Genomic DNA, 25238 nt, shown 5'->3' on the forward strand with positions numbered 1-25238 from the left:
CAGACTTGATCTCTAAGACCATCTCAGTTACAGGAATCCTTCCTGTCCTTAATCCCATGAAAAAGTACAGAAAATCCTCCATACAATTACAATTCCTATGACTGACACAGAGGGAGTAACTGTATATTGTGAATGCAGCATTCTAGACACTTACCCCGAGTGAATTATCCTAAAAGAAAGGAGGACATTTAGCTGCAGAAGTGTGATTTGAAAGCTTAAAACACAATTGCACTTCCAAACTCCTCACACACTTTCAACCTCCACTGACTGACTGAATAAATGCATATGGATTTCTGCCAGCCAGGAACAGTCACAACAACCCGCTCCAGGAAGGTGCCACTGAGAGCTGTGCATTCACAGGGAGCATCAGGTGGGACTGACACACAGCTCAGAGCACAGGCATGTTCAAAAGATCTTGCTGTTCACTTGTGAAACTGGATTTTACCCTGATGTTTATTTTACTATCTGAACTTTGAAATCTTCTGCGTATGATTTTAACAAGAAATATCATAACCAGAAAAAAGCTCATGTATCTTAATTTCAGAATCCTTTTTCAGGAACTGTTCACTCCAAATGCAAATAAAAGAATCATTGATTACTATTTAAAAATGGAAATACTAGGATTTCAAACCACATGTATCAACAACTGTGTCAAGTGGTTAATTACAATCCTTATTTTAAAAGTGATAGTGCATAGGCAGAGAATTTCACATTAAAGATCATCCTCAACAGATTTTACTGAGTTTGGAGATTCAATAGATTTAAGGTCCGCCTGTAGCAACAGTTGAAACTTTGCCAGCAACTAGAAATAAAATTCTTTCTAATAAAATCTGAAACCGTTTTGTCCCTAATTACAAACAAAGCAGAATAATGCTATGAATTGTTAGGGAAAATATTCTGCCACTGGACTTATTATTATGAATTTTAACTCTGTTGATTTCAGTTATATATTTCATAAACTTAATTAATAAAAAAAATGAGTCTTTCAAAGTTCTCCAAAATAAAGAGAAAAAAGAACAAACAGGAATAAAAAGAGATTTTAAAGATCCCAATTCCTAATAGCTGTGGTTCTACCTCCCAAACACATGGGAAACTGCAGTTCTATAATAAGCAAACCAACTGTCTGGAAATCAAAATTTCTTTTAGGATTAAATGTAACTTCTTCTTTTTCCAACCTGTATTTCACATGGTTATTCTAACAGCATTCTTTGAAGAGGAGGAAGTGGGGGGAGACCCACACCAAATTAGTAGAGACTACAGTTTACTGAATGAAAACTGCATGTATAACACAGAGACAACTTTTTTCAAACTAGAAAAACAGATGAGATCTAAAATTCCTAAAATGAGCCTAGGAATGAAGAGATCTAAATAATTTCAAATGTTGAAAGACCTTCTTCAAGGTCTTTAGATCACTTGCATTACTTTACAGAACAACACAGCTCACCAAGTACTTCACAGATGTAATAACTGCTTGTAAAGCTCACTGACCACAGCCTGAAAGCTTCTTTTAGACAAAGCAGGGAAGCATGGTCTGCTGTGTTCAGGATCAGCTACAATTCCCTTTCTAAAACTTTGGATCTTCTAATCTAATGCAATGTTCTTCCATAGGAAGGTCAGGAAGGAGGATAAAGAAACCACCGTATACTTAGCTTTAAAATTAAACTATTGATAAATAGCACAAAAGCATGACTGCTGTCAGTCATTTCACATACACAGCCTCATCTACTGACAATTCCTAAATTACCCCCTCCATAAAGAGCTTGCACAGAGGTGAAAAAGTGTAGGATATCAATGCAAAATATCTTTGCTGACCAAGCACGGTTTCTTTCCCATGCTGTACTACTTTCGGTATCTGAAATGAATGTATTTTTTTCCAGGAACAAAGACAGTAATAAGTATCTTTTTCAGTTGGAAGTGTCCCTTAAGGTGTCATAAAACAAATAACAACATGGCAACAAAAAGGTACCACTTCCCAGAATACTGATGTGCAGGGATAAAATGCAGAACAGAAACAATTTTAAGCATGCAGGTAATTCTAAATTCTGGATCCAATTATGAATCTAGAAAAAAAAAACCCTATCATTAGGTCTTGCATCTTCATTTAGTAACACTGCACCTTTATCACAACACTTTGTGTAGCCTGACTTTACAAAGCCCTGGAGTACTCTGTATCTTCTGTAAGTTTTGCCTCCTTACAATCCAACTTTCAGATGAAGGAACAATTCATCAATTCCCACTCTTAATGAAATACCAACACAGCAAAGAAAACAATCTTTTAAAATTTCAACACATTCTCATATTGGTTTCAATACTGTTGAAAGTAAATACTTTCATTTCCCATCTGATATCTTCTGGATCTCAGCCACAGCTAAGAATCATTTAGCAGACAAAAAAAGATAAGCAAGCCAAAAGTTTGAGATACAACTTTTTTAACTAAGGCTGGGTGGGTTTTTATTAAAAGAAAATTAGGAGTCAGTAGTAAGGCTGACTCTTCTGATTGTGGAGAGAAGGATATCACAGTGCAGATTCTCCCTCTAAGAATCACAGTAGAAAAGAGCATGGGAAATGTCACATAAGGTGTATGAAAATCCATTTTAAATCTTGGGATTAGCTCTATTCCATAACCTTGTCTGAGCATTCAACTATTGCAGTTTTCTGCAACATTTTCATGCCAACAAAGACAGTAATAAAGTGCCACTCACAGCATCAAAAACATTGACTTTATTGATACATATTGTTCAAACCACCATAAGCTACAGGAAGAGGACACAGTTTTGCAGTGCAAACTGCACCTACTGATGGCATACCAAAGGTATTTCAGCAACATGGTTACAGCATCACCCTGACTTAAAAGAAATAGTATTAATTTCCAAAGAAATAAAGAGAGAAGTAAATAAATAGGAATCGACTTCAGTCAGAATCTTGTCTTAGCTGAATGATCTAAAAAATCCTTTTCAATTTGCAGGCCCAAAATGTTATAAGCATGAACAGAAAGGAAACAAACAAATTAAAACAAAAGGGGGGAAAACCAGGACTTTGTGCAAATTGTCCAACCAGTTTTCACTAGCAATTTTCCATTAATGCCAACCATGGCTCTTTAGCCAGCTTCTATGCTAGTTAAGGATTACAAGCAGGAGCTTTGGCCTGAAGACTAAGTTCTTTCTCAACCCAGTTCAAGCTACTGAGAGCTCCAAATTTAAAACAGTCCCAGAAGCAGCACAAGAGTTGGTGATGCTCCTACTGGGACCTACAAAACCAGCAACAAAAGCTAGTTTAAGTTGAGCTCAGTAAAATCATCTCTGAACTTTGGTCAATTTTGCAAAAAGTTTCACCTAAGGAAATTAACATCCCAACAGTCCATTTCAGCAATTCTGGAATATTTGCTTTTAAAGTCGGTTTGTAAGGAGATAAAACTCCTTACAAACTGCCTGTTCTTCTTACAGAAGATACAGGAAGTAGTAACTACTCCAGTGAAGGAACCACCTATGCATACTGCTTGAAATATTCCATCCATACTTCTAGATTTAAAAGATTTATTAATGCTTACTAGCTCTTCACATACATTTCAGGGAGGTATGGCACATATATTAAATACTCTGCAGGATGAAGTGGAAAAGATCACTCTATATGTCAGAATGCACATAGAAAATTAATAAATCTTGGAAGCTCTATTTATCCAAGTCCAAAGGAATGGAAAAGAAGCAAAAGTAATGTTGATTCATTTCTACACTGAAAGCTCAGAGAAAAGCTATAATATATATGCTTTCAGTTTGCAAAGCGTATTTCATACTCTTGCAAAGATGTTAAGCAAGGAAGATATTTAGACTATGTCTGATGTGCAGCTGGCTGGCAGGACAAGGACAAGGACAGCCATCAGGTAGTGCCAGACATTGCTCACGTATTCCCCTTCCAGCCTCAGGATACAAGAGCAGCTAGAAAAAGGCTTTCACAGTATCAGTAAGCTGCTGTGAGGTGTCCCACCAGTACTGGTTTTTGCATCATCTGAACTGAGCAAGGCCTGAAGATGCAGTAAACATACCCTGGAAGTCTGAAAAACCTTCAGTAAGCACCTAAAATTAGGTAAACCAGCTATGACCACACAGTGAAGAGGTTTTCATTCCTTTTAAATACATTATTCTTATTATAAAACCCAAGGAAAAAAAATCCAAATATAAATTCAAAAATATCCAAAACAACTCAAAATACAGTAGTCCTTCCATTTTCTGACACCTATAATTTTAAGTTTTGTCCTTCTGTTTCAAGTACCCATTTACCCAGACAAGACTGTATAACTCACTTTCAAAGATATTAAATAGATGGCAGGCATTAATAAAATTTCTCAGAGATAAGTTCATATATGACTAGTCTTAGAACGTGCGCCTCTGAAAGCTTCTGCAGATAAATATGAAAATACTGACTTCAGTCAAGGTGTAAATTTACTGGTTTGATGTGAACAATGTAAAAATGAGGTTTTAGGAAGGCTTTGTACAACACGATGGTGTCTCTTAGGAGAAGCAGGACACAGACAGAATAACCAGACGAGGCTGGTAACAGAAGAAAAAAGAAAGATGTGCAGGAGGCATCACTAGCAAGGTGCAATCTAGGCCTAGGTTCACCAGTGTGGGCCACAGCAGGCTGCATTTTTAATTTTTTGATACATCAGAATACAGGGGTACCTTGATACATGACCTCTGACAAATGCTTAGGTAGATAATGCCAAATACCAAATACCTAAACAGTAGTACTGAAAAACACGTAGATCACCTCTGTGCTGGAGTTCTGGCTAAAGGAACAAGAACATTTTTTGAAAGAGAATTTTCTGTAAACCAAATAGACTTTATTTTTAAAGAAGGGCTATCTTTTTACAATTCATGTTTAGCAGAATGTCGGTGTGCAGCACACTAGATGGTTAATTTGCTTCTGAAATGCTTATGTCTTGACTTTTGTGAAGTAGGTCAGTTCCTTCACAATGTGCAACCCATCATGCCCTAGCTCTTGAAAACACCACTATTCCCTTTCAGCAAAATTCCATTAGGTATATGGGGCAGACATCTTAAAACTTCCTTCTATTTTGCTAAAATCTTGTAATTCTTATAAAACCCAGCAGACAAGAAATACACAAATAGTAACTAATCCCATGCCAGAGACCCTCTTATGCGAGTTCCAAAAAGCTAGAGGAAAAAACCAAACATAAATGAACAAATAAATGGCTTTTTAAAAAGCAGTCCATTCTTAAGAGCCTGTGCATTATGCAGCAAAAAATTTAAAAATTTAACATGATTGACCCATCATGAAAAGGGCTGAAAAGGTTTATCAGTGATGCACAGTTGCACAGGGCATTATCTGAGCTAGCAATGTATGACCTAGCAGAAGTTTACAAAGAAGGGAAAAAATAAATCTGATTTTTGTGGAGTGAAGGGAAAAAAAGGGGAGAGGCTGAACATTAAGAACCATCTTTTCTTGAAACAGCCTAGGAACTCTCCATCTAGTCTCTGTTTCAAGAACAGCTTTTTGGCCAGTTTCATTGTAAGCTATCAGCTTTGCTTCACACCATCATATTTGTGGTAAGACGTTCCCTTTCACCCTCTCACTACAGCTCCTTACTTGAAAAAGCTGACTGTAGAAATCATGCTTCAAACAGAGGAATCACACCCGAGCACATTTCCCAAGTTCAAGCACCACTGGCTCTGATTGTGCCTTGCTGAGGCACAGAGCAAGCGGAGCCTGGGCTATGGCCAGCCCAGCCAGCGAGGACTCACACAACGCGTACACCAAGCTGCTTCCACGGCTTGCACAGGCCAAAGTTTGCATCAAAAGAGATACAGAATCTGGCACATAAAGGTCTCAACCATTTTTACTTATGGCTGCCATTAACTGCTGTAAAAGAGGTTTTGATGGCAAGCAGATGTAGGAATCTACAAGTTTGCATCCACTGCCACAATTTTTTTTAAAGTAAACTTCTAAAAGTGAAGCACTGAAAAATGTAGAAGCTCACCCTAAGTAATAAATCATCAAAACCAGAAGGTAATCTCTGTTTGTTACAGTTACCTTCTTGCCCTTCCTCAAAAGAGAAAAACATTAAAAATCTGTCAAGTGTTCTTCATTATCATGGGCCTGTAGAAACTAACAACAAAATAAACAAAAAAGCATTCAGAAACAAACAAAAAGAAAGCATTCTGGTGACTGCACAATATTCAGAGAGGCAATTTTGCATATGTGGATTTTTGTAGAAGTCCACTACCTTCTTAGAAATTTGAGGGGAAGAAAAAAGAGGAAGAGAGGTAAATTCAACATGGCTATTCTCCAGAATAAGTCTCTTGATAAATTCCTCCTCATCAAAACCCTTTCCAAATTCCCCTTCTCCTCCAGATACCAATTTACAAACAGCTGTAAGATATTACAGCAATTGAGATTTTTCTGGCAAAGTAACAGTGATGTAGAGGTATTTGGTTATAAAACCAATTCCTACTGGAAAATAATTTCTCCACCTGTTCTTTGAAAAACTACTAGTGGATTGGATATGGAACTTGAATTAGAAAATTCAAAAGCATGATTTTGAAGGCAGATTTGATGAGTATTTCCTTATGAAGTACATAGGCAGATGTCAAAGAGTTCCACTAGTACTAAAATTTCTAGTTAAATTACTCTAAGATTTGACACCCCCCCCCCCCTTTTTTTTTCCTCCCTTTCATACTGCCAGAAACAGGGCCTGGAACAGTGAAAACCACACATCTCTTAAAAGCTTAAAACAGCCCACAGCTGATTTAAAGGTTCTAAAAGTTGTTGATTTATTCAAGTAGCTTTACCCACTTCAAAAAATAAAATGTTTCCTGAATTTCCATCAGTATGAGCATGAAAACAACTTCCACACAAAACACAGTAACTCAGGCACTGCATGACATAATTTTTACAGTTCCTAAAAGTACCAGTGACCAAGTAAATGCTTGTTAGAGACACAAATTTGCACTTTGAGACCTGTCACTGACATATATATCCAAGCAGGATGGAAGTGCTCTCACTTGAAGAACAGTGAGAAATGAAGTGTCAAAAAAGTTTCCTTTCAGTGCACTAGTCTTTGTCATCATTTCTTTAATTAAAAACAAAAAAAAAAGCACATTTGGGAACACTACCAATTTGAGAAACCTTATGACTTGCAGGAACACTAAGGAATAAACATCCAGCATTCTCTCTTCACAACACAGATAACCGGACTATTGTTCTTTCAGTCTAAAATGGCAAAAATATCATCAGAGTTCTCTACTGCGAAGGGTTTTTCCCACCCCAATGTCACATCCATAAACGCTGTACAACTTCAAACAATCTAACAAGAAAAACATAATAGCTAGTCTAATACAAAATAAAATTTCAGAAACAAATAATCACCCTATTAGATTTAATACTCAGTCATCACCTTTAACCAAGAGACCATCAATGAGCATGACTCCATGACCTGCAACTAAGCACACTTCAGAAAGTTGTTTTATCCCAGTCTGTCCAGTTGTTTTGAATGTATAGACATCTATTACCCATCAGTCTCCCCAGTGAAAACTTACTTCTCTGACTCTATCCATAAAAAGGGCCAAGAGCAGAGTAAAGCATAAAAAGGAAACTCATAACTGTTTGTGCACAATTTTGAAGACAGTTTGCCCATCTGAAACTGTGTCATTGCACTGACAATTGTCCCAGATGAAAACCAACAAAATGTAAAAATAAATAATGCATGAGGTGTTTTGTGTGTTCTAACAACAGGTTACAATTCTACACTTGACACATGCCACAGTTTAAAGAAGAGAGACAGAACACACACGTACCTTGACGCAACAAATGAAACCACCAACCAATAAAGATCTCCTGGGTTAGGTATTTTATATAATATCTAAATCTACTGCAAATATCTACTGTAAATATCTACTAAGATGCAATAACCTATCTGCATTGTATGTATATTTTAACAACTACACATGCACTTACTATTTCCATCACAGCATTTCTTACCATCTGTTAAAAAAAAAGCACACTGAGAACAAGGCACAAAACCCACACATCTCTGACCAAAAAGTTTACTGCAGCCTGTGTTGTTATAGATGGAGAAATCCGTACCATCAGAGAGAGCTGCATCCTGCTACACTGCACACCACTGATGCTGGAAGAATTAATCATTCACAGATCAACAATTGGTTCTTTCATCTCCCTAGCTTTCTCAGATCAGACCATTACGTATTTTTTCCACCTACTGATCCTGTTACAATCCATTTTTCAGCTGCATGTAGCAAAGACATCTGAAAAACATTCTTATTTCTAGAATGTACCTCACTGAAAGAAACCAGTGAGGGTACCTATATGCTTCCACGGGATTCACAACTTTACCAGTGTCAAGAAGCGACAGAACACTGAATTCTGCACTAAAATCACAATGTAATAAGCTGTGAAAAAAATGTGGATGGCAAACTGAAGGGCACCAAAGTCCTTCTTTCTGGCTTTCTACCAAAAGCAGTTCAGTGAACAAACCCATGAGATAGCTGACCTTTTAGCAAGTAAAGTTTTAGGACTAAATACTTCAGCTAATCAAAAACTAAATTACATGTATACATTAACTCAGCCCACATCTTTAAAATAAAGCTGTTTTCCGACCGGCGCGAATGGCACCACATTCAGTCACGACTAAACCAACAGGAACATGGCTTTTTTAATATCTCTGCAGAGAAAGAGAGGGCAAGGCAGTATTCATGATGAGCACTGCGCCTCATCATGACAGTAACGGAAGAAAAAGTCACTGGAAGAGAAGGTTGTCATGGGAAACATTTCTCCCACTTTTATCGCTGGCAGGGTTTGTCCTTTAAACGCTCACCCCTGCAGAGGCCTGGCAGGTGACATCCCGGCAGGTGACGTGAGCTCGGCACAGCCAGCCCTGCCAAGGGCGAGGGACGCTCCCCCGGGCCACAGCCGAGCCTCGGTGTCCGAGCCCGCCGGGACTGCCCGTAATGTCACCTCACGATGCTCTGAAGGGCGAAGGGTCTCGGCACCGCAGACCCGGGGCTGCAAAACTGCACCCTGCCAGAGGATGCGGCGCGGTGCGAGGATGCTCCCAGCCCCCGCTGGAAGGGTCCCGCACAGCTCTCCCCGGGGACAGGAGCGGCTCCGGAGGCGGAATGTACCGCGGCATCCCCGCGAGCCCCGCGGGCGCAGGGACCAGCACCGTCCGCGGCGGCCCGGAGGGACACGGTGCCGGGGCAGCGGGACCGGCCGGCCCGGCCCCACCCGCGGGGGAGCGGCCGGGGCAGAGCCGTGCCCGCCGCAGGGAGCGGAGGGGAGGGGAAGGGCTGCGGGGGCTGCCCGGGGCGCCCGCCCGCGCTCACCGTCGATGTTCTCCCGGTCGCTGATGTGCTGCAGGTTGCAGCCCGTGTCTTCCCGGCTCAGCTCGGCCTCGGGGCGGTAGGACTCCAGCCGAGAGTGGGCATTCCGGCGCAGCTTGGGGCTGGAGGAGACGCAGCAGGACGTGGTGTTCCCCATCTTCTTTGCCCGGCCCCGGCCCGGCCCGGCTCGGGAGGAGGCGAGGGGCGGCCGGTCAGCGGGGGTGGCGGGAAGCCATGGGCGGCAGCGGCGACAAGAGGGAGCGGCGGCGGGGGAGGAGGCGGCGGCTGCGGCGCCCTGCGGCTGCACTCGCCGGCGGTTCCCCCCGGCGGCTCATCCGCGGAGGCGGCCCCGCAGCGCGGCCCGCCGGCGTGGGTTGCGGCAGCTAAGCCGCCCTCCTCCGCGGGCGGGCAGCGCGGGGCCCGCCGGGGCACAGCCCCATCCTCCCCCGCCCCCGCGCAGCCGCCGGGCCCGCTCCGCGCACGCACCCACGCGGCAGCGCCGCAGCCTCCGCGGCAGCGACACCGCAGCAGCGGCAGCGGCGGCGGCAGCAGCAGCCGCCCCGGGCGGCCCCCGCGAACCGGTTCCGGTTCAAGCGGGCGGTGACGCCTCCCGCCGGGCGGGCTGCGGGAGCGGCGGCGGAGCCCGGCTCGGCCGAGGGGCCGCCCCGGCAGCCACCGACGGAGTTCCCCCCTGAGCCCGGCGCGCTGGCCCCTGGGGTCCCCGGCCCTCCTCACTCGAGCGTCCCTCACAGGGCGCGGACCCTCTGCCACAGCCCGGAGCTCAGCACGCTGGTGCCGGAGGCGGCGGGCGCTGCTCCCTTCCCCTCAGGGGCCCGGCCGGGCCGAGGCCGCACCGCTGGCCCGGGGGCTCCGCGGAACCCCCCGAGCTCCCGGGGACACGCGGCCCGCCCGGATCTAGGCCGGAGCCCAGCTGGCCCCGCGCCCGCCCCCGCCGAGGGGACCCGCATCCAAACTGAGTCACTGGTGTCCCAGAGATTTGTAGGGACTGCATGAATTCTTTGGGAACTTGTTGAAGTCTCCTGTAGACTGACTGTTCCAAAGATAAAGGCCACAGAGAAATGGGAGGATGTTAAGTGTCCCTTTGTACCACCTTCCCCGTGTTTAGGGCTTTCCCAGTCAAAATCCACTTTTTCCCTACTCAAAGTAATGTTAAAGATGGGGATGGTGCATGGCTTTCATTAGTCTTTTTTGTTGTGGGTTTTTTTTTCTTGAAATCTTTGTAATCTAAGCAAATCTCTTGACTGCTGGAGGTCTGAGTCATGGTAGTTGAATGGGTACACTGATAATTTGACAAGAGAAAAGCACTTTTCTGTGTTTATAAAAGATGCTTTGACTTACAGCCTTGTGTCCAGGGAGCCATTACTTAATCCATCAGGCATCTCATGATATCTGATGTTTTCACAAGCTCTGCTCAAGTCAGATGATTACATGAAAGACTTGTAAGTTTTTATCCTTCTTTCTTTTTCAGATCACACATTGCAAAGAAAATCTAATTTTTAATTTTCAACTACCTTTTGAATGTTTATTGATGCAAATGTACTCTAGTGGGATACAAAGAATCAAGAAGAAAGAAAAAGAATGTGAGGTTTTTTCAAAATCAAACTGTTTTGGGGACGTCTTCTGTAACTAGTTTTGGGACACTCCCTTCCCCAAACATGGATGGGCAGTAGATTTGGAGTTACATCACCAGTAGATTTGGAGTCACACCATCCCTATGTGTTTGAGTAACTCAAGATAAATTAAGGATAGATTTTGCATCGTTTTTCTGTCAGTGTATTCAGTAGTTTGCATCCAGACAAAAGGAAAGTCTTTGCTGAGCTCTGATTTAGAAATGCTGTCTAGGAGGATGTCATTGTAACTAATGCCTTCCACCACCATGCCATTGCTTGCTAAGGGCACCCCAGCCCCTCCACTGCAGCTCATCTGCTTTACAGTTGAGCCTGAGCCTGCTCAGACCAGGCCTGACCTTAACCTGGCAGCAGGGTAGGTTGAATCTGAAACGGGCATAAGCATCAGTCAGAAAATCTCAACAGAATTTTTAAAGAATCAAATAATCACAGTATATATACACAAGAGAACAGTAAGATGTTACTGAAACACCTGGCTTACCACATCAACCTCAAGCTAGTGAGGTTTCTATGGAAGACTTTTCTGAGCTGCCCTGTTAAATTCCACCTTCCTGTAGGAATCAGGGACGTGTGCTTATTTCAACCTGTGTGACTACTCCTAGGGCACCAGTGCCATTGTCTTTTAAGTACTTTTTGGGTCATGCTAATTGGGCAACTGTTGCCTTGCAGTATCAATCCCACTATATTTTTGCATAAACGTTTCATAACCCCTAATTATTTAGAAACTTGTAACAATTGTAAATCTATTGCAGCAAAATCTTAGACAAAACTTGCAGTTTTTGTCTAAAATTCTGCAATTTTCACAAGCTTTGAAACAAAACAGGCCATATAATGATGGAGATGGGTTAATTACGAAGTTTGCTTCTCTAAATGTGTAAGTAGAGCTTAAAAAGACATGTTTTCTTTATTAGAAAGGACTGATTTAAACTTTGTGTTTTATTTAAAACTAATATTATAAAAGTAAACATTGTAATTGCTTTAATGTGTTTAAAATTTGTGATCATTGGCTGTGACCATGTAATCACTAGATTTAATCCCTAGATGTGACTATGTGATCACTGGATGGATGCCCTTTAAGGTCCCTTCCAACCCAAACCATTCTGTATTCTATCCATAGTTCTATTATTCTGTATAGCTACCTATTTTCTTACTCGCAGTCTTTCATTCTAAATTTTTACCTTTATTCCTCCTCTTTTCACTCTAGGAGCTTGCTGAAGTACATTATAATGACAAAGGTGCTACAATACATATTTCAAATCAAAGAAAAAGGATGCTGCTCCAGGGTAATGGTCTCCTGCTGGCATGTAAGAGCTGAGAAGAGGTGAAATATATACCATGAAAACATATTTGGGGTTTGATTATGATTATTTTATTTCAGCTATCTGAAGTGCATGATGCAAATGTAACTGCATTATTTGATAAATATTCATCCAGTAAAGCAGGAACAGCTCACTGTACCTTACTGACATGCTTAGAAATCAATGTGTGTCCTTCTTTGATTAGAGATTATTCTGTTCTTGAGATTTACAATTTATGTATTTTAATGAGTTTGCCCTCTGGAGCAACTGCATCAGCTGAGGAACACCATAAAGCTCCCTAAACTAAGGCCAAGGCTTTCACTATTGGCATACCATTGTTTAAAATGTGCCTATTCCTGCACAAAAAATATTTTAAATCTGTGGCATCTCCACTGCACAGAAGACAATCCACTATAGAAAAGACAATGGATTTTAATAGGCTAAAATTATTGATGTGACCCGTTACATTTTGTGCTTGAAATCTTCCTGGAACGTTGTCAAAAAATGTGTTTCAAACCAGCAGATATAGGTCAGTGTTTTGCTTATATAAGCTTTTTATCTATTTTGAGCAGATAAAAATTATAAGTATTATTTAATCCAAAAGTGTTTCCTGCTCACAAACCAAATTATTTGTGAAGCACAGTTAAAAAAAACCAAAAACAACAAAAACAAACAACCCCAAAACCTTAAGGTAGATGAGTGGTGATAACCAGATCTTTTGGTTCTGCTCATCTTTCCAATACAGCCTGAGAAATTCGTGTCACACAATGCCTTCCCCACACTGCCATCTGATGTTTAGTTGGAGTTGTACTCGCAGGTTGGGTGTACAGCCACTCTAAAATGCCATCGTGTCAGTTTTCTCACAGAGCTAATCATTGTCTGGAGTTTAAGCAAAAGCTTAAAATTAACGTTCCCATGTACAAAGTGTTCAGCCTGGTGAACTGAATCATTCCCTAGACTTTGTTGATTGCAATAGCTAAATTTTTTTGACAATAGTAATAAATTCCAAATCAGTTAAAACCAGTCATGAACCTGAGGAATGTTATTATCCCTCTGTCAATTCTTATTGTTAATATTTGCATTTATTGTTAAAAGTCTGAATTAGCAGACTTCCTTCCTGAAGGCAAGTTCAGAATGCATGACACTTTATTCTGACCCAGGCTGTCTGGCAAAGCCTTTCACTGTACTGCTCCTCAAGGGAATGCATTTATGGGTCATGTCTTAGAGTCCCTCCTGCAAGTATTTGCATAGACTACTTCTATGGCAGATTTCCCCTTTGCTGAAGATTGATGCTTCCAGGCTAAGACTGTATTCTCTTTCTTGGAGGTAGAAATCCAGTGCCTGCCAGAAGACATCCTTTCAGCCCTGACTCGAGTTATCTGCCGGTCCCAAGCCTTGAGCTGTCACCAGAGAGAGGTGGAGGGTTCTGTGCATGGCAGATAGCTGCAGCTACTGTTCACAGGAAAGACACCCAGACCTAACAAGGAGTATGTAAGAGATGGGACCTGCTTTAAAAATACACAAATGGTATCAGTGGAGTTATTCCTCTCGTGAATGGCACACTTGTTTCTCAGGAATCAAGTGCCTTACTGGAATTAGTGAGACATGGGGAAAGAGTAAATGAAAATTTCTTTTGAAGATCGAGGCAGAAATTGGGGCTATTTGATTAATGTATTAGTGCATAAATTGGGATATTATGCTAGCCCACGAAGGGATACTGTTCTAGGCAGCAATGCAAAACCCTAAGTCACACTGCTACTCTGAAGTGTGTGACAACCAGAGAACTCTGCCTATTGCCACTTGCTATACAGGAGGAAACAATTGCTTCAAGAAGGAGGGTGATACACCTGAGAGCAAGTGTTGGAGTACTGCCCAAAACATACATAGCCCAGATAAGTGCATATTATCTTATATTACAATCTTTTTTTATTAGTGCTATGTTTCTCACCAGCTTGAAATCACTGCAGAAAGAGGCAGTTTCCCCACAAGTAGGGGAATATTGTTCATTGTTTTAGGGGAAACACTTGAAGAACAACTGTGCTAGAATATATATATATATATATATATACACACACACATATATATATGCAACTGTTCTTTTTGTTTTTATTGTTTCTCCAGGGATTGAAGGAGATATTATCTGGACTCAGAAGCAGCCAGAAACCCACGCATTATGCTTATGGGGGAAGATCACCCATGCTGCACAGAGCTTTGGGAGGGAGGAGGCAGTTCAGCAGAGTGTACCATGGATGCCCTTGCATTGTGGAGGAAGGCACAGGCAATTGGATTTAACCAGCTGGGTGGAATTTGATTTGATTAGCTTTGGCACAGTTTCACATACTCTCAATTCATCAGTGAATGGAGTAACTATATTGGAAAGCTACTGGGGAAAAACAACATTGCCCCTGATGCTACTGTCACAGGCAGATAGAGCACAATCCCATACAGCCTCGCTCTGTGTTTTCCTCTCTTCATTGTCTCCCTAGTTAGTTTTTTTGTGCCAGTGTGTGTCTTCCTGTATCAGGACTGGCTGCCTTTTCTTGGTCTGAGATCTTGGCATGTAAAGAGCAGTAATTACTCCATGACTTGACCACGAGCAAGGGTGGGAGTGCCCCCTCTTGAACAATAAAACCCCTTGTAGAGAAAAGCCTAACTAAACAAAACAAAATGTGTAAAACCAGGCAGTGCTGCCACAAAGCACTTTGCCAGCTAGAGAGTCTATATGGAGTATGAATAAGAGCCTACTGTGTTTTAGTCTGTCCTGCCTGTGAAAGATCCCATTCTATAAAGGGGTACGTGTTAGTCTCTTCTTATTTCATACAAGTCTAGGCAAATACAACTTCTTTAGTTTCAATGAAGCTAAATCTCCTAATCTCCACCAAGAATGAGAACTGAACCAGGCCCAGCAATTTGGGCCAGCATGTTCATACAAAGCAATCTTCTCTCAGATTCGTCTTGAGAAAATAACATTCCCTACTTTTACCAACTGTCAATACCTCGTAATTTTGAGTATCAGTTGTGGCAGCTCACAGTTAAAAACATTTTTGTGTAGTATGAGCTTACAAGTCCTATAATATGAGCTAATAAAGGGTAATATGCAAGTGATTGAAGTCTTTTGAAACGTGGCTTTCCAGAAGATCATGTGTCTATCATGTGTCAGGTTGAGCTCTCTGTATGAAGAAAAATATGAGGGAAATTTATTGCTTTATCTTGCAGCTCCCCAAAAGACCATCCTTTTAATGTGAAATAAAAAAAGTGTTTTGTTTGAGGGATAGATCTGAAGAAAAGTTATAGGTTTCAGAGACAGGGAATCAAGCTAAATATGGTGAGCTGTACAGATGAATCTCAAGAATTATTCCTGTGAAACACATTCTCAAGTTAAGTTCCCCTAAGTATTAACATCTGTCTTGAGTGAAAATAGACTTTCATTGGTTAATTTTCAAACCAAGAGGTGAAATTAAAAAGTGAGAAAATTCTCAGTATGAAAATTAAATTGAAACATCCAAGTTTTCAATAGAAGTGTCCAGGCATGAGCCTTTTTTATTTTTAGCAGGGTACTACAATTATGAATACCTGTAGGAACTCAGTTGAAACTGTAGAGTGGCCAAAAACCCCCATGTATATGTCTAGAAAATACAGAAAATGGAAATATGGATCTTAAAGGTAAAGAACTAAAAATTAATTAATGTACTTAACGGATGATCAACAGATATGTAATTTTGAGTGTACTTCTTACAGATTTTGTGCCACTCCCTCAGGTCCTATGTGGGATTAGGCAGGACATTTCCCTTTGCAAAACAATCTAAGATTGAAAACTGTACATGAAAAAAGGCCAAAAGCTTTTCTTGTGAATTCTGTCCACCATCAGTGGTCGTTGATATCAATGTTCTTTGAGTAGAAAGGCTACAAAATCAATAAAAGTAATAAAAACATTATTTCTTTGTATTCCAGAGTTCCTTCCCTCTCAATGAAAAAAGCATTCAGGACATAAGCAAGCCTACAGAAATAAAGTTGAGGCTTCCATGTCAACATTTAAAAATTTCCCCTCAAATACAGCAAAACCTAGCATGGTCTTTAGATTAAGTTTCTGTTGAGGAAATGGGGAGAAGAAGAAAGTTTTCTCCTTCAGTCAAGTGAAACTCATGGGTTTTTGTTATCACATTTTAAAGTACAAAACCACAGAGACAGGACTAGTGATTGTTTTATGTTTGAGAAGAACCACCCAGAGATTTGCCCAGAGTCAAGGAACCCAAATTTATTTTTCTGCTCCATTGCAGACTATGCAAGGCTTTTGAAAGCCATATCCCCCATATCTCATATCCCTTTCAGTGAATGGGAATCACAGAACCTCACTATATGAAAGGGGTTTTTTAAGACTAAAATCTTTAAAACAGCAAGTTGTTCATATGTTACAGGAAAGGGGACCAAGTCAATAAAATGGAGAGATTACTCTGTAATCACAGATGTGCTGTCCTCCCATGGTGCTTCTGACAGGCACACCAACACTGCAGGATGCAGGCAAGGCCTAGACCATCATTAAATTATTAAATTCTTCTCTGTTGTAATACATTTTTCCACTTGTGTAGCTTATTAACTTTGCTGTCACCATCACTCAACAAGCAGATACATCAGCTGATAGAAAAAATGCCAACGTGAGTATAGCAAGTTCATAGGTTAAAAAAAGTCTTTCCTCTATAAATAGAGTTGGTATAAATCACAAGAGTCTGCAAAATGGGCCTGGGAAAATTAGCTGCTGACCTAAAAACACTTCCTGTTGGCTGTCTGGGAATCCATTTCACACAGTTAAAAGTGACAAGAATTAAAGTAGCTAAAGAAGCAGGACTTTATGGTGAAATAAATAATAAAGTGTCCTAGCAAACATGAAAATAAAACAAAGTACAACTAATAAAAATACAATTATACTATTGGGCAAGTATTCTAAATAATCAAAAGGCAGAATGAGCCATACTTTTTAAACTCTTAATGAGGAAATAATTATTATATGTTTTCAGTGTCCTGCAGTCCTTGTGGCAGCTCTGGAATTTCAGCAGCTGACCAGCCAGCAGGCCCCATGACCTGTAGTTGCATCTGGCAATGTCTGGTTAAACAGAGAACTCAGCACAGCCATTTCTGTAGGAAACTGCTGACTAACATTGGGAAGAATCTAGTCAATTTGAATTATACTTCAAATTAAAGAGAAAATAATTTATGAAGACATTTTTATCTAAAGTAAGGAACTAGCTTGCTGTTTTTCATTCAAAGTTAATGCTACCCTTCGCTGCTGGAACTCTTCAGCTAACACTTCACCCAAGTGTCCTCTGCTGTCACTCAAAAAATGCCCCTTAGGGAGTGCTTCAGGAAATAAAATGAGTGCATTGAAACAGATATTTTCTTAGGTCTAGCTCAGTGCATCACCAGGTTTATTGCAGCATGCTTCTGTTGTGCTCATGCATGTGACACTTCTGTAACACCAATTAATTCAGTGATGAGTGCCTCTTTACTTTAAAGCTACTTAACTAGAAATGATTTAGAGACACCAGATTTTTACATTCCAGGAACTTTGAACTGTCACAAAATTTGACAGTTAAGGTCTAAAGAATACATAAAAGCATATAACAAGATATGACTATAAATTGTAGCCCTCTAGATAAGTTTAGCTCCAAACAGAAAAGAAAGGCCTTCTCAAATTCATTTTGAAAACTAGAAAAATATCTTGTGTAACACAGGACAGAATATCTGTCTGTAAGCATATGCCCATTTTCTTCAAACTTCGTAGTAAAACTCCTAAAATTGCAGCACGACCTTTCCAATAAATGGCAAAAAAACACATCAAAAAATACTTGTTTGTTTCTGTAATCTCTTAGTAAAAATAATTTCTAATACTGGGGGAGTTACATGAATTATAAAATTTGGTACAAGATTGCAAAGCAAACTTCCTTCTTTGGAGTGCTCAGGCAATTCAGGTCAGATATTTGCAGCTGCCCCTTAAAGTCTGAAGACCAGTGAAATGCATTCTTTGGACTCTAATTATGTATTCAAGATTACAAAGTCTCTAACTTCAACCTTAATTGTCTTTGTCCAAAAGAAAGTTGCCAATGATACATCTCACTGTTTAATATTGTGCATTATCCACAAGCATAATACAGTATTTTGTCTGAGCCTGTTAATTGGTTTCATCATTTTCCCAGTTGTTCAGACGGAGTTATTTTAAGAATTCACAGCTGGTATGGGATTGCCTACATAGCTAAAATATGTGTCTTGGTAATGGCTAATGTTTCTAATCAAATATGTGTTGGCAAAGTGTTTAGGTTCAGGATAAATCATGCTGCTGGCCACAGTATAGCAAACAAAAGGAGAAAAAATTATGCATTATGTCATGCAAAATAAATTTTCAATCATTCATCTACAGCATTAGACCTCACAGACTCTTTGAGTTAGATCTATACCCTTAATCATGCATAATCCCATTGATAAGAGTTTTAAAAAGTGCCAAAAACAAAACAAAAAACCTAAACCAGCTTTGCAGAGCAAAACTTCCCAGAACTTCGACTGGGAGAAGCAGAAATACAACCACTGGGTTAACTCTCTCACTGCAAGTGCTCACTCTTCAAGATATCCTGCTTTTAGATGTGCTTAAACTTAATGTACAATTTTGCAGGTGCCACCAAAGCAGTAAATGTGTCAGGGGCCACCAAAGCAGTAAATGTGACAGGGGCCCCTGTAGAATAGTGCATCACTAAAAACTGCATAGCAGAGTCTGTCCCCAGGACAGTCAATTCACTCTGGCCCAATGACTGCAACACTTGAACACATGTATGAGGATCATTTCAGTAGGGATTCTTGCCACTCTGAGCTTTGGAGGTAAAGGCCTCCTTTCTAGTGAAAGTAAACAAGATCCAGCCTAATTTTCACTTACACCACTGAAAATCTCAGTTTACCACAGATGCATGCAAAATGCAGAATGTCTTCCAGATCCTACTAATGGTACACAAAGTATTTCAAAATGGCCAACACTGAAAGACACAAAACTGTCCCCCTTTCCTTTTCATGGGACCAGCACACAACCAGAGGAAGGAAAATCCTTGTCTGCAAATCCTTTTCTGTGCACATGAGTTGGGAATTTTTGCTGCCCCTGATGATAGTTTCCCAATTTTTATATTAATCTCCTCAAAAACACCAGATATACTGACACTCACTCTGAATCACGTGTGCACTGTTACAAAACCAGCTGTCCTGATCTCCTACATGCAGGATCATGTCTGTTCCCCCTTGCTCACATTATTATTTGTATGGCCATACAGGAAGCTCAATCAGCCTGTTCTGCTTGAAGCTAAATCAGGCAAAGTTTTCAGCTAGTCTCTAACCCAGCTTAGCATGTAATTGTGCTAACATTATTACTGGCTCAGGAGAAGCAGTGGAAATACGTGACTGGGGAAAGATAGGACTGTTTTTCTGGGTCACGGTCTCACTCAAGGGGCTTAAGTGACTGAGACAGCAGCCTAAATTTGGGAATCAGCTCCGAGAGCAAATGTATTCTCGTGAATCTGCTTTATCCCTACTCCTATACTGCCAGTTGCTTTTGCAGGACATTTCAATGTTTTTTCTAAGATGCTGAAATAAAAGCAGGAGAGGATTTTTAATCATGTGAATTTGACCAGTGCCAGACAACTGTAGCTTCAGCAGTTTATCTGAAATCTTCCACTGTGCTGCTCTCTTTGTTTTGGTTATATCGTTTGCTTCCACTTCAAGAACCTAGAACATCAGACAGCATTGCAGAGCACAGACCAAGAACCAGAAATATGTAATAGAGATGCTAAAACCAGCACTGGCTTTTTATTAATCTGTTACATTTATCTATCATGCTGGAAATAATAATTTTGAATTATCTCATTTCACAAGCACAGTTGCAATACTTGAAATATATTTTTTAGGAACAGATGCAAAGTTTTCTGCTGTGCAAAGGAAAATTAGAATTGTAATGTTCTGTCAAAGGAGGAGTTACATATTTTTTGACAAAATAACAATGTTCATGGAAATGAGATGCTATATAGCCAAGTGAAACTTAATCACTTTTCATGCCGCTTCTCAAAAAGAAAATATTAACAGCTATTGCACAATCACTTACTCACTACAACTTACTATTATTTAGATGTGAAAACTGCAAGCTACCTGATTCTACTTCCAAAGTTGCAATGTCATGCTAATCTTAACTTCTAGCAATAGACTTGAACATAAGAGGAGCTAATAGAGAAGACTGAAAAGGATTTTATCTGGCTGTTAGCTTCACAAAACCAACAAAAGTATGTTACATCAGGATATAACAAATGTTAATAAATTTGAGGTGATTTACCCTTTAAGGAGGGGCCTACAAATGCACGGCTCTTTCAGTTCTTCCTGACACCTTTGAGATTATAGAGTATTATTTGTATGTGAAGCACTGGCATGAGAGTCCTAGAAAACTAATTTTCACACATTTGGAGAACAAGCATAGCCTGGAAGAATTAAATCTTTGCTTCCTTGCAGCTGTCTCAAAGGTTACTGAATTCTACCTGAAATAAGAGAAAAATAATTCCTTCATTTCTTGAAGTCTAGATTAAGAATGGGCAGTTTAGTTCTGAGCAATTTTGAGATAAAGGTACTTGTGTATTGTTCCATGTATCGCATTAATGCTTTTATTTACAGAAATACTTCTTTTACCTTTTACTGTACACATCTTCAGCTGGAAATTTTTATAGGCAGAGGTCAAGGTTTTTCAGATTGTGTCCACAATTTCTAGACCCAGATATGTTCCTGTTGGACTAATGCATTGCCCATGCCATCTGGCTGTCATCTCTGTGTGCACTGATTTTTCACATTTCCTGAAAAGTTTACAGCTCATTGTATATTCACAGCTGTGTATACCAAGTATTCTTGCTTTTTCTTGCCCCTGAAATCTGGGAAATTCTACTTTCTTTTCTCTGTCAAGGCATTCCAGGCACTCTTTTCATTTTCAAAGGAGGGACACAGGCCCTTTTTAGTACCTCTATTTTGTGCATTTGAGCATCACTTACATCTTTGAAGCTTCTCTCACCCGCAATACATACAGTGATGAGTAGTGGCTGTCTTGTTTATTGTACCCAGTGTACTCAAGAAAAAAATTGTCCATTTGCAAGTGTATTTCTGGAATGTCTATAAATGTAACTTAATAGAGAAACAATTCCTACCTCCACTGTCAAGCTTCTGCTGCAGAACTTGGAATCTGCATAAGGCACAGGTTTGCCAACAGCCCTGGGACATAAATCCCAACTCAGGCATATCCCAGTCCTTTCCCATATGCATGGGAGTCCACCATCTCCAGTATTCATCCTGTTTTTAGGGCAGCTCTCTGGGGAATACACACTTTAAGTGAACTTTGCCTCACTTCTGTACTTAGCTAACAAGTCTGTCACGGTTCCAGCCCAACCAGCAGCTCAGCTCCATGCAGCCTCACATGCAGTCCTCATGTTGGGATACAGGACAAATTGGAAGAGTAAAAGTGAAAAAAAACTCATGGGTTGAATAAATACAGTTTAACAGGTAAAGCCAAAGGTGTGCATGCAAGCAAAGTAGACAAGGAATTCATTCATCATTTCCCATGGGGAGGCAGCTTTTCAGCCATCCCCAGGACAGCAGGGCTCCATCATGTGTGACGGTGACTTGGAAAGACAAACACCATAGCTCTGAACATCCACCCCCTCCTTCTTCCCCCAGCTTTATATGCAGAGAATGGCACCAGCATGTGGATACTCCTGGTGCCAGCTTCTTGTGCCACCCCAGCCTCCTCACAACAAGCAGAAAAGGCCTCAATGCTATATCAGCACTGCTCAGCAATAGCTGAAACACCTGTGTGTTATCAGCACTGCTCTCAGCACAAGTCTGAGGCATAGCCACATATCAGTTACTGTGAAGAAAAGTAACTCTACCCCAGCCAAAACCAGCGCAAACTCAAAGAAAGCAAGATTAAGTCACTCCTACAAAGAAAGAATGCTTTTTTTACAAATAACGAATAGAATGCAAACCCTCAGACCCCAGTGGTACAAGACCTTATCTGACTGTAGAACAAGTGGATTAAAACACTAAGCCTGAATAAACACAAAACCCAGTTCTCAAATGAGGCTTGAAACAGAAATGTTGGACAACTGGGATTCCATTTTTTCAGATTCTATCACTACACAAGATCTGGAACTACTGCTGTTTTCAGCTCAAACATCTGAACAATAAAGCTATGCTATCTTCACTAACCACCCAACTCAGCAGAGCTCCAATGTGATTTACAGAATTTCCTTTGCAAGACTATCACCCCCAAGCACTGGACAGGAAGCTTCGGCAACAGACTGAAGTATCAAGATTTTACTACTGTGTGTAGTAGTTAGACCTTCTTCCTTATCCTATTCCTTGTTGGCTATAGTAGAAATAGGAATTAGGTTACAGGTTCAAAGATTTGAGATTCTGAAGTCACAGAAGTAAACATCACAATGAGAGATGCATTATGCCATTAACAAAGCATTACCAAACACACATTTACTCTAAGCTCCAAGCATTTAAAGTATGTTGCACAGAGAAGTGCATGTGCAATATTCTGTTCTGTTCATTCTTTTATTTTGAAATGCATTTAAATTGATTAGTCCTGTTCCTTCATCACATACCCATGGAGAGTATAGGAATTACCATATATAGAAGCAGGCACTCTAACCACCTTCTCTTCTTGTATTATGGGCATCATGGATATAAGTTAAATGACATTTGTGGTATCAGAACAGCGTCCAACAAAAGGGCACCCTGCTCACCTCATTTCATATTTTGCAGAGTTCATTTTATGAAAAGCCATCAACAGATGGCATTTTCATCACACCCACTGGTCTTTTCAGATCAGAAGAGACCAGTGGAACATATCACAGGGAACTTTAATGTTGTTCTAATCCTTCTGGGCTTTCACACTCCTGGGCTGTCAAGAAAGAAGCCTTCACTGATGTTTTATGTTTGATTTTAGACTATTTTTTTTACTACAAGAAAAGATATGAAACATTACTCCAGTGCAAACCAAGTATTTTTAGCCAGCCATAGCAGGAGGCAAGTGCCTTCATCACTAATTTCCTTTATATAATAGAGGGAAAAACACTGCTAAAGAAAGTATTGAGGTACTGATGGGTTGCCAGAAGAGACTAACTCAGTATCTGTGGGATTTTCTGAGAAAGGAATATACATCTCCTTCTCTTTTTTGGCGAATAAGGATTTCAGTTTTGCAACTCTTTATGCCACTGTTATTTTCACCATTGATCTGAGAATCCTGAAATCTATAGTTACTGCACATATGCATTGGAACCCTATGACATATGCAATTTAACTATTTGGACCAAAAAACCCACATATTTTTAGGGATAACTATTTTAACAGTCCTATTTCAACAAGCTCATCTGTTGAATTAAAATTAAAAGCCTTTGCTATCCTACCTCCTAATGCAAATCAATTTACATAAAGAGAATGGTCAGGGGCACAGAAACTGCAAGAGCTGAAGGCAACCACTGGTTTCCAGACGGGATTGAATGGGTCAGGTATAGAGAACTGGAGAAGCAAGATCCATAACACTCTGTAAATCAGGATTTTTTGGTGAGGTACTGGTTAAAACTGAAAGCATAAATACAGGACAAAAAATAGGTTTCTGTCTGCACAGAGAACTAATTACATGTGTTCTGAAGCTGTCAGCATCAGTGGCACATGGTACTGCAAATGAAGACAAAAATATCTTCAAACATTTTCAGATATGCACTGATTATTAATTTATGTTGTTCATCTGAATAACACAACTTTTGAAGTTGACATTGGGAACCCACATAAACTAAATAACTATCTAGGTTAGACTAGAAATTCGAGTTGGAGAACTTTATTACAACATACAATTTGTACAATTTGTTCAAATTTAAACCTCCCTAACAAAGAAAAAGAAAAAACAAATCTTGTGAAGAATTTCAGGTTTTTAATCTGAGATTGACACTTTATAATATCCTCCTGGGATTGTGTATTTTCAATTCCAAGTGAATAGCTGACTCATTCTCAAGAGTTGCAGAGACACACATTAGCTAAAGCCCTTCTTGTATTCTTATGCAATTGCTAAGCTCTGTAAATATCAGTAAAATATTTCTACAATGCATTCAAAAGGTTATGTACTATTCAGAAATAATTTTTTACTTAATGCTAAATAATTTAAAATATACTAGCTGATAAGGAAGAGTAAAGAGAAACAAAATAATCCTTATCTCGTATTTAATGGTCATGGATATCTCTGTACTTCAAGCTTAATTCTATCCAAATTCACCAAACTAGAAATATTAAGGAGAACATGATATTTGACTAAGCATACTGCAACAAGGCCACATTTTGCCGAAGTCAAGGTTTTGCTGTTTAAAATGGGATGTGAATGAACTTGGATATCTTGGTCTTAAGAGCTCCTGACATGACTACAGTTTTGCTTCTGCTAACAGCAACAATTTTTTCAGTGCTCACAGAGCTGCTGCTCACACTCTAACTAACCTGAATGCCTAACACAACCTGATACCATTAGGGTTTTCAGTTAGCTTCAAAGCTACAAAACCTACTTCATACTTGCAGATCAAGCTTGACACATGAAGCCAACAAAAATATTACTACCTTTAAAAATGACATAATCCATGCCTGGGATGTTCATGGCACAGAATGAGGATCACTGTCCCAGGTGTGTAGGATGTATCCAATTCCTACTCTGCCAAAGAACTTTCAATCTCACCTCTCCTGGGAAATCTTCAGCTACCAGGCTGGTCAGGGTCTGCTGTCTGTACACCATTATTCTGATAATACCATCTCCCCTTCCTTACCACAGTTGCCTCTCTGAGGACTTCAAGATAAAAGTTAATCTGTCTTGCAAAGGATCAGGAATTTCTAACACT

General features: G+C 40.2%; 1 protein-coding gene and 1 long non-coding RNA gene across 5 annotated transcripts in view; one reads left to right on the plus strand and one right to left on the minus strand.

Moving 5' to 3' along the window:
- The window catches only part of CCNY (cyclin Y), a 120445-nt gene extending 110626 nt beyond the window's left edge, over positions 1-9819 (minus strand). For 2 of the 3 annotated variants that reach the window (XM_038123019.1, XM_038123012.1), the window contains exon 1: positions 9357-9819. In XM_038123019.1, the coding sequence (XP_037978947.1) occupies positions 9357-9510 (154 nt within the window). In that variant the 5' untranslated portion in view covers positions 9511-9819. The remainder of the gene's footprint in view (positions 1-9356) is intronic. The other variant, XM_038123026.1, reaches the window with a different exon arrangement.
- A 2067-nt stretch (positions 9820-11886) lies between these two features.
- Positions 11887-16235, plus strand: LOC119695169. Of its 2 annotated transcripts, none has more exons than XR_005255074.1 (3): positions 11887-12323; positions 13631-13787; positions 14422-16235. It is a non-coding gene; the product is annotated as an uncharacterized LOC119695169 (long non-coding RNA). The 2 variants fall into 2 exon arrangements; XR_005255072.1 differs by having other exon boundaries at positions 11887-12306.
- The last annotated feature ends 9003 nt before the right edge of the window (positions 16236-25238 follow it).

This window comes from Motacilla alba, chromosome 2 (assembly GCF_015832195.1).
Source record: "Motacilla alba alba isolate MOTALB_02 chromosome 2, Motacilla_alba_V1.0_pri, whole genome shotgun sequence".
NCBI lineage: Eukaryota > Metazoa > Chordata > Aves > Passeriformes > Motacillidae > Motacilla > Motacilla alba.